Below are 9,845 nucleotides of genomic sequence, written 5' to 3' on the forward strand. Positions count from 1 at the left end.
TTAGCAGATTAAATGATCTGTAACCCACAACCTGAAATAGCTAACTACTGTTAACACTTTAATGTATCTTTTTTGCCTTGATTTGGTGTGGCAACGTAGGATAAACATTATAACCACAAAGCAAGCAGGTTTAAACCCACCAGCTGCTCCTCAGAAACCTACACAGGGTCGCTATGAGTTGGAACCAACTTGACAGCACTTAACAACAGGAACTTCATTATTTGTTGTTATTGCTAAGTGTCAATGAGTCAGTTCTGACCCACAACGACCCTGTATATGGTTTCTGAAAAGTGGCTTATGAGCTTGAACCACTAATTTTGAAGTTCAAATGACTTTGGAGCCCAGAGCATTAATCCACAGTGCCACACCAGGACTCCAACTTCATTATAAGCAATTAACTTTAAAAGCCACAAATCAAGGCCGAAGTAATTCACTTGGTGCCAAACCCTGAACAGTAAGATTGCGACAACAACCCATTTTGCAATCACATTACTTCCAGGAAATTTCATGAACTTCGTGCAACAATTCATTTTTAGTATAGATTAGTTCATTTATACTTATCAATATTTTCAGTCCATTAGGAGACTCTGGGGGCTGCCTCTGGAGGTAAAACACGCTCTCTCTTTCCTAAACAACAAGTACAGCCACCCCCTCACTGCCCTGGAATCAGTTACGACTCAGCAATCCTAGATGACAGAATATCTGTTCCGTAAGGTCTCTGAGAACGTGAATCTTCCGGTGGGTATGAACTGATCTTGCAGTTAGTATCCTAACATTTAATCCACTATATCACCAGGGTTCCTTAGTATACATACCCACAGCACTTATTACACAACTACCAACAAGGAACAGCTCCACAGGACAACACTGGATTGCAAACCACAAGGCCCGCAGTCCAAGCCTGCCAGCTGCTCCACAGGAGAATGATGAGGCTTTCTGTTTCTGCTCCCAGGAAGATTTAAAGCCTCGGAAACTCTACACAGGGTCGCTAAGTCAGAACTGACTTAAAGGCACTTAACAACTGTGACCGGCATAGATGATGTGCTTCTTAGCTAGATAACGACTCTTTGAAACACGAAAGTCTTACCTAGTTTTTAAAAAAGAGGATTTCGGGTGGGGTGAGGGGAGGGGAAGGTGGAGCACAGGGCAGGGATTAGACACAGGATAGTTTGGGTGCTAGGGAGGGGGTAACATATAAGTAGGGGGAGGCGAATGGAAGAACAATCAGGCAGGTTTCCATGGGCTAAGTGGGACAGAGGTAAATAATGATGTATGCACACCCTTGGAAAAATAGGGCTCTGGGATACTGGGACTGAGACATGGTTGGAATGGGGAAAAGAATGTTAAGATGCTTGGCTGTCTTTTGAATCTTGGTTTCCCTTGCATACCATCATTAAGTAGGCACTGGACGGGGAGAGAAGGGAATAGCCTGAAATAGCACCATAGAAAGCTTGTAAGTCCATTTTCTGCCTATAACTGATTGGAATACCTAAAATGGGGCTATAACGTGCCCAGTGAAGGAGGCTTCCAGAGGAGCCTCTGCATTACATAAGACCATAAGTGGAATCCTGAACAGCATCCAGAATCTTCTGAGGTGGGAAATTTCCACTTGAAAGGACAAGCAGGCCAGCCTGGAGCGGCTAACAACAGAAGATACTTCTTGAAAGAAAGACCAACAGGAAAAATACAAAACAATATAGGCAGACCAACCGATTACTACAAGAACAAGCAAGCTGCTCGCCCAGGAGATATCAAGGCGAGTGGTTGGGTCCCCTCAGAGCAAATTTCCTTCCAACACTAAGACTCAATGAGAATACACACTCTGACACGTGACCATGTTTGTCAGCGATAAGGGAAAGTGAGGGAAAAACAGTAATGAAGCTGCAAGCTAAGCCCTACAACATTCAATAGACTCCTGTGAATCCGGGTGGAGACCTGGTTGGCCAGCAGTGTTGCAAGACCTGGGGACTCTTGGGCCCAGAGTCAGTGACATAGCCATGGAGGACTAGAGTGGAGAGTGAAACATCCAGCTGATGAGCAGAGAGGGCATATGCACAAGAACACCCACACTTGCAGATAATACCCACTTGACCTGGCTTCAATGACTGGATAATAAGAGCTCAACTAGAAGAAGAAAGAGGAGGAAAAAAAGAGTAATCTGATAAAATTTGATGAACTTGGCCTACACCTATGGATGCAGTAGCTCAAAAGAGGGAACAAATCTTTACAGCATTCCCACCCCCTCCATACACAGAGTAGACAGGGATGGGTAACTTGGACAGTGGCTACCCAAAGTCGGAGGGGCTACAAAGGCAAGAAGTGACTAGCTTACAAGCTTTCAGGAGGGAGTCTAGATCTAGAGGGTGCGGAGGAAAGTAGAATCTCCACTGAGTAGTATCCAATCTGTATAAGTGGGGATGATAAAACGAATTGGGAATTGGTCTCTTATGATACAATAGTGAATAATTCCTATCAGGACTGATTGTAAGGGTTGGAAAAGTAAAGGAAGACATTTTGTAGCAAGGAGGGGAGTGATTAACTTTGCAGTCTAGGAGCAGAGGTCCCTGGGACAATCAATGGAGAAGAGTGGAGACCGGGACCCTACCCAGAGAAGCAGTGATGCCAGAGATGGAGGCAGAGCCAAGGACGTGGAGAGATGGAGCAGCTGGGGACTTCAGATCCAGAGAGGGAGAGGAGCTGTGTGTTGATGACTGGGGGGGGGGGCAGGCTTGCAGGGTATATACTCTGGTTGGTTGATGATGATGCATGAAGGGGATTGCAACCATGGCAATGAAAAGATATACAATAGGATGAATGTAAAACTAATGTTTTCCCATGTAAACTATCACATAATTCACAATAAAAAATAAATTTAAAAAACAGGTTTTGAACTCTATTCAGCAACTTTCTAACTTAGTGTTCCTTCCTGAAGTTTTCAGGGAGAGGACTGTTACTTTTTTTACTTTTACCTAGCTAAATAGTGGTTCTCACACCCACGGCACAGTGGGTACTTTGCAGCACTCGAGGATTATTTAGAAATTCTGTAAAGTTGGAAAACCCTGAGCTCCTCTCACCGTGTGAGTTGTGTAGGCTGATATACATGTTCCACTGGAAAAGGCACCCTAAATTTAGTAAGCCCAACACATTTTCTTAGTTGCATGCCGAACACCAGCAAATATAGACACAGTAAGAAAACAAACAAGCCTTTCCCCCCAAGTGAGGAGCTAACTGAAACTCACCTGCTTGCCTTTTGGGGTGAGAGTCAGCATTCCATACACTGCGACGCTGCTCTCGGTGGACAGGACCATCCCATTGTAACACTGACACTGGAAAAGACGAACAGGCCAACTCAGCTACTCACTCATATGAAAAGACGTCAGGGAGAGAAAGCTGACGCGACTGTTTACAGACATGTTAGGTGGTCTAGTTGTGGTACAGTAAGCCAGGCAGCTACCAACTGTTAATACTAGTAAAGGAAAACTCTTTGTGAAGGAGACAGATTTCCTGATGGGTTCGGGGAAGAGAGCACGTTGGATTATCTCATTCAGTTGTGAGTCATGTTAAGGGCGGTGGACTTCCAAGCCCACAGAGCTACCACAGCTGAGTGTCTCTGGCCAGGAGGCTCGTTTACCAAGTGAGGTGCTTCCATGCACTTCACATTAGGGTTGCTGTGTGTCCACCCAGGGAGCTAGAGCTGAGCGCCTTCAGGTTGAGGCTTATAGCAGAGCGGAGTGTCCTTTGGGACTTATCACCATTGCTAAAAGAGCTTTGTAACACTGCCTCTGAGGGCAGAGGCCAGGCCAGAGAGAGGCCTGCCTGTGGGCATGGCAGAGAAGCTGTCCTTATCAAACACCTGTATCCTGAGCATTTTCTGATCCTGCTTTGTAATGTGTTAACTTCCCTGATGAACCCCCTCATTGTGAGTCCTGCCTGAGTTCTGTGTGGCCATTGCAATCAATTCTCGAGCCCACCTGAGAAGTAGAGAATGCTGTGGGGGGACAGTTGGTGCTTCCTTACAGTCATAAAAAAGAGAAACCATTTACCAGCTCATCCGACAGAACACACTGGAGATAGCCAGTCCCATCCCGCAACACCAGGAACATCAAATTCTTTCCTAAAAACAAGGAGAAGGATTGTTCCCAGACTGCTCTCAAATCACTTACAGAATTATTTTCCACAATTTTTAAAAACAAGTTACTATTTTTGTTGTGATGGTAGTTGAAAACACAACTTAGCACAATTTCATCTTACGCAACAGAAACTCCAAAGTAGAAAAGCAGAAGTTCAAACCTTCCTCCTAGCTACATCCTTCAATGTGCCTACCAGGGACATTACTACTGAGTATGCGTTAAACATTTGTTATCTTCTTCACTATACTTCCAAACTCTATGTGACCTTTCTGAACTACAGGGAAAGCAGGAGACTAAGCAAGCGGAGTTGCAGGATGTGGTCTTCCTCCCTCACCTGTGTGAATGTCCTGCACACAGACTGGGAACCCAATTGCTCATTTCCCTACCCACGTGCCATTTCTTTTACACACAGGATTTGGAAACGACTTACAAAACCAAAGTACATCTGATGAAATAGTAAAAACAGAAAGAGAAATCAAACATCAGGATTGAAGAAGGAAAAATTGAAATGTAAATATACTAATTATAAATGTCAACATTACTGTTGGATTGAGTTTTACATTTGGCTCCAAACTTCTGGTTATCCAGCCTCTGGCTTTTATTAAGTCAAGTTTAACATGACAAATAGTTACTGGGCACCCCTTAGTCACTGAAGGGGCCCTAGTGGCACTGTAAGATTGCTAGTCACGAGATCGGCAGCTGGAACCCACCAGCCACTCCAGAGAGAGGAGGCGCGCAGCTCCTGTGAAGATGCACAGCCTCGGGAAGCCTGTGCCGGGCTGCTCTGGGTTGGAGTGGACTTGATGGCCGTAGGTTTGGCATTTGGTTTCCTGATCACTGGTTGCCAGCACACAAGTAATTTTAAAACTTTCAATGTTGTTGTTGTTAAGTGCCATCGAGTCACTTCCAACTCATAGTGACCCTGCAGACGGTTTCCGAGGAGCGGCTGGTGGGTTTGAACCGCAGATCTTGTGGTCCAGTGCTTTATCCTACAGCACCATACCAGGCCTCCCAAACTTTCAATAGCTAAATCAAATAGAAAGGATACATTCAGGATATAATCTACTCTAGCTTTTAAAAAGCCAGGATACAAAAATAAAATAAAATTTAAAAAACAATACTCATAAAGAATTGTTTTTATATTCTTCTTCATTGATGACCAAGGATATTTGAAACTCAAGGGAGAGCAGCTGTCCCATTTACCTTGCCTTCGCAGCCTGTGGACCCAGCCAAACACCTTCACCCTTTGGCCTCTGTGAGCTTCTAACATGTTGATCTTCACCTGCCAAGTTAAAATACAGACCATCTGACTGATGGGCGCCATTCAATACATCAAATGGTAATGTCTTCACCGATACTGGACAGGCACAAAGTCAAATCTTAAAATTCACAAATGGTACAAAATAGAAGACAGTCACTTTACTGTGAGAACCAAAGATCCTCACCACACTACAGCTCTTACGTCAGCTTTGATTCTTTGCAACCCTTATGGGGTTTCTGAGGAGCAGCTGATAGATTTGATCTGGCAACCTTGTGGCTAGCAGTCCAGTGCTGACCTTACAGCGCTACACCAGGAACCCATACTAGATGGCAAGAGAAAGAGAGAAAAAAAACTCAACCTTTAAAAAAAAAAGTCAAAGTCTCCTTTCTCTTAATGCCAAACTGGGCAGGAGAGACACTCGGTTGACCACTAATTCTGGTTCATTTCAGACGTTACCATAGGCATACGGACTCTCCACAATACAAGCATCCTGGCCCCAGTAGAGCCTTTTCCTTTGCTCCACAGTCTAGGTCCCTTGGACACTAACAAAGGTTAGATCTGTGCCTGATGGATGGAGGTCAGCAGAGGAGGACGACAGCGAGTATCACCATAAAATGCCTCCTCACTACTACAAAAGTAGGAGAAAATACGACTGCCCATCTCAGTATTTAAAACTCCTTTACAGCAAATGAGCTGTAGTCTGGACTTCTGGTTGGGTCCCAGAAAGAAGAGAGGATGCAATTCTACTAATAATTTTTATCGATTTAAAATATCATGAAAATTGTGGATTTCAAACTCCTGATATGTCAGGATGAGGAAACAGAGACGGAGAGAGGAACAAATCACTGGAGTGACAGCATAGAGCACAACCAAGCCAGGACGCCTGGGTCTGTGGTCTCTTTTCTGGATAGAATTCCTTCAACATGCAATTACTAAACTTGGTAATAAAGTGAACCGAAAAGAACCAGCCTCACAACTCTAAAAAGCCATTTCTTTCTATCCCTTCTAAAAGGAAAGGAAGAACTAGTAACAAAAGGAACAGACTGTGTGGTATGCCCCTCAAAAATGGAAATAATGCTCTGATGTGGCCAAGCCCCTTCTGAACTGGGCCCCGAGTTCAAAGGGCAGTAATCTTACACATCACTCACAGATTTGGGCTCTGGAAGACTGGGGTCATTTTTAATGATAATCTTCTTTGCCTCCTCCAGGTTTTTTTCTCTTCGCAAATTGTCTTCTGCCTAATTTTAACGATAAAGCAGTTTGTCAAACAGGCAGTCATTGCTTTGTTATTGTTAAGTGCCATCAAAACAGTTCTAAGTGCCATAGCAACCCTGTATAGGGTTTCCAATGAGCAGGTGGTGGGTTTGAACTGCTGACCTTGAGGTTCAGTCCAGTGCTGATCCTCCAGCATCACACCAGGAGTCAGGACCCTAATTTAAATCACTTCCACAGTAGCAAATTCTTTACTCACATCTTTCTTTTCCCGAGATTCACTCTTCATTTGTTCTCTGTGCCACAGTTTTGTAATGTTTTTCATCTGTGATTTAGAAATAACATCCCACCTCTAGAAAAATAAAAACACATGCATTTAATTTTCTCAATACTTTCATGTGCTCATGAAACATACTCTCTAAATATAATTCTGTGATGTTTAGGTTCACCTTACCTCATTTTCTTTTTGTGAATCTACGTAAATGGTAGGAAATGGCTCTTTTCCTACTGTCATCAAAGCCTTGGGTTGGGAGGGAAAGAAAGGAAATGTCTTTAAATTCTGTAATATTTAAAATCAAAATCACTCCTTGATTACAAGGCAAATTCAACCATCTAGAACATAATCAAAAGCCAAAGAAAATGCATAAAGACCTGAACAATCAAAAGCTAATGTTGAAAGAATGATTGGTTCAATGCACCAAGAATTCTCCTTAGAGTGAAACCTCTCAGGTTTGTTCACTTGCAATTCTATCTATTAAGCTCAGTTATTCCATAGTTTGCCAGAACCTGGACACTAGAAACTAGGGATTTTAAATGTCTTTAGGACCATCAACAAATTGGCAACAACGTAAGAGCTATCCAACAATGGCCAAGGGAATACTTTCAGATCACACTTAAAAGGCGAGTCCTGTGTAAGAAATCAAGAAGGTGAGGTTTTTGAAACTCGACATAGTAATGGCTGAGTATACAAAACACTAAGCTCTAATTAATTAAAAACAAATCTTATATGCAGAATACATCTTTTCACCAATATTGGGACACATCAGATATTGCTGTATTCTACATTACTTTACGTATTTGTTTTGTTTTCGCATTTTATATAGTTTGTGCTTTTTATAAACAGATATTTGAAAGTATGTGCAAAACAAATGCTTTATTAACTGCTTCAAAATATTCCTTCAAAGTATTTCACAAGGGTCAGCCATGCGAGATCAAAATGACAGCGTAGAAACTAGGACACTAGACATGAAACCGTGTGTACTTTTCTTGTATACATTTATCACAGTGGGGTTTATTCTGTGTGATTTTTTTTCATGTGCGTGTTTTTCCTAATAACCCGAAGGACAAAGTTCAGAAAGGTTCGGAAAGGAGGAGGGATAGAAACAGGAACCACATAAGTAGGATGAGTGCTATTACACAGAGGGAACACAGTCACTGAGATGAAACAAAATGTGTGACTTGCTGAATGTAAAACTGATGGTCTACTCTGTAAACCTCCACTCAGTTCACTATCAAAAGTTAGTAAGACAGCCAAGAATCACTCTCTCCACCAGTAAGATCTGAGTCTTACAAAAATGGATCTCTTCTAAGTGTCTATAGGCATCCAATTGAATAGTTTTCATCTTGTCTAGACTTGTCTGGTGAAAAGAGATGGGAATAGATTTGTATGATTCAATAGTGAGTAATTGTTATCCTGACTAACCGTGACTGTCAAAACTGTAAAGGTAGAAGTTTTGTAATAAAAACCGGGCAGTTGTTAATCTTACAGTCCAGAAAACAGAGAGCCCTAGAACCATTAGGGAGAAGAGCATAAGCGGAATGCAGGACCCTATCCAGAGAAGCAGCGACACCAGAGATGGAGGCAGAGATGGGGACATGAAGAGATGGAGCAGCTGAAGACTAGATTCATGGAAAGAGAAGGACTGAGAGCTGGTGGTCAGGAGGCAGATGTGCAGAATGTGGCCTTTGATTGTTTAAATTTATATTCCTGAGGGGTTTTGTGGATATCCTACTACCCTAACGCCCAAAAAAAGAGGTTGCAAGGAATTCATTTCCTACCTAAAGGGCTGTACAAATTCCTCCCTTAATTCCTCCCGTTCTACCAATAAAGCAGAAAGGGTCAACTCTAATTCCCCAAGTCAGAGCGATACACTTTTTACTAACAGTGACATTCAGCAAATGTACACCTAACCAGCTGTCAGTTTGGAGGAGGCACACCAATAACACAGAAGCCAGAGAAATATGATTTCACTTTAAAGGCTATGACCTATGACTTATGGATGATACACCAAACTACATAGAATCATCTGGAAAGGAGAGAAGGTTCCCAGGACAGGAGGACTGACAGTAAGGGGAAGTGGCCAGACCCGGGAGAACAGAAAAAGGAGTCAGGGACAGTGCATTTCTGAGCATGTTCAAGGGGGAACTTTGATCATTTTCCAAATACGGCGGGAAGTTGCAGTCAATGATGTTAGCATTCCCAACAAAAGGGATACCGGGACACTGATTTGTAGGTCACACCTTAATGGGCCTACTGGACCCACGGAATACCCATTTTCTCAGTCCACATTCTCAAAGAACCCCCTGATCTGTATTTGGCTTCCCATATAAATTTGCTTAGAGAGAATGTGCTCAACTCTTCAGAAGATTCCAGATCCTGAGAAACAAGATTATATAAATTAATAAACTGGCATTCTGGTTTCAAGCTCCAGACTCCTGAGTTAGAGAGTGTGCTTCTGAGAAACGAGTCCATTCTTGCAATATGGCTATAAATCAGGCTTCCGAGTCTCCAGACTCTGGGCTTCCCCTCTGGAAGGGGCTGAACCCACCACAAGGGCTCTAAGGAGTCACTCCGTAAGAAACTTGAACAAGTTCTCAGTGTGCCTGAGGAAAACAGAACCTGGCAATTTGACTCATGAAAGAAAGAAAAAACAAAACAAAACAAAACAAAAACACTTCAAAGCTGCAATGCCACAGGGTAAGAGAAAAAAGGGAAGCCATCTTTGAAAAATGTCCAAGTAAATTTAGACATGGAACATCTAACACCTACCAGATACACTGATTATGCTCCCTGCTCTGAAAACACACAGTAAGAGACCTAAGTCATTAATAAATGCACTGCTGCTTGCTGAATGAGCTGAGACACTACCTTTAGACCTGTTTTGAAAGGTTTCTCCTGGGTTCCATCACCAGTTGCATCATTTCCCTCTCGATCTGAGACATAAAGCTCCTCTGTTTAAAAA

General features: G+C 42.8%; 1 protein-coding gene across 1 annotated transcript in view; it reads right to left on the minus strand.

Moving 5' to 3' along the window:
* Positions 1–9,845, minus strand: part of LOC102827588 (asparagine--tRNA ligase, cytoplasmic-like) — a 19,385-nt gene that overhangs the window by 8,425 nt on the left and 1,115 nt on the right. Inside the window, exons 2-8 of the mRNA XM_006837569.1 lie at positions 9,752–9,834; positions 7,058–7,123; positions 6,863–6,955; positions 6,540–6,629; positions 5,334–5,412; positions 4,044–4,114; positions 3,240–3,326 (exon numbers count right to left, since the gene is read on the minus strand). Coding sequence (XP_006837632.1) covers positions 3,240–3,326; positions 4,044–4,114; positions 5,334–5,412; positions 6,540–6,629; positions 6,863–6,955; positions 7,058–7,123; positions 9,752–9,834 — 569 coding nt within the window. The remainder of the gene's footprint in view (positions 1–3,239; positions 3,327–4,043; positions 4,115–5,333; positions 5,413–6,539; positions 6,630–6,862; positions 6,956–7,057; positions 7,124–9,751; positions 9,835–9,845) is intronic.

This window comes from Chrysochloris asiatica, unplaced genomic scaffold (genome assembly GCF_000296735.1).
Source record: "Chrysochloris asiatica unplaced genomic scaffold, ChrAsi1.0 scaffold00021, whole genome shotgun sequence".
NCBI classification, from domain to species: Eukaryota; Metazoa; Chordata; class Mammalia; order Afrosoricida; family Chrysochloridae; genus Chrysochloris; species Chrysochloris asiatica.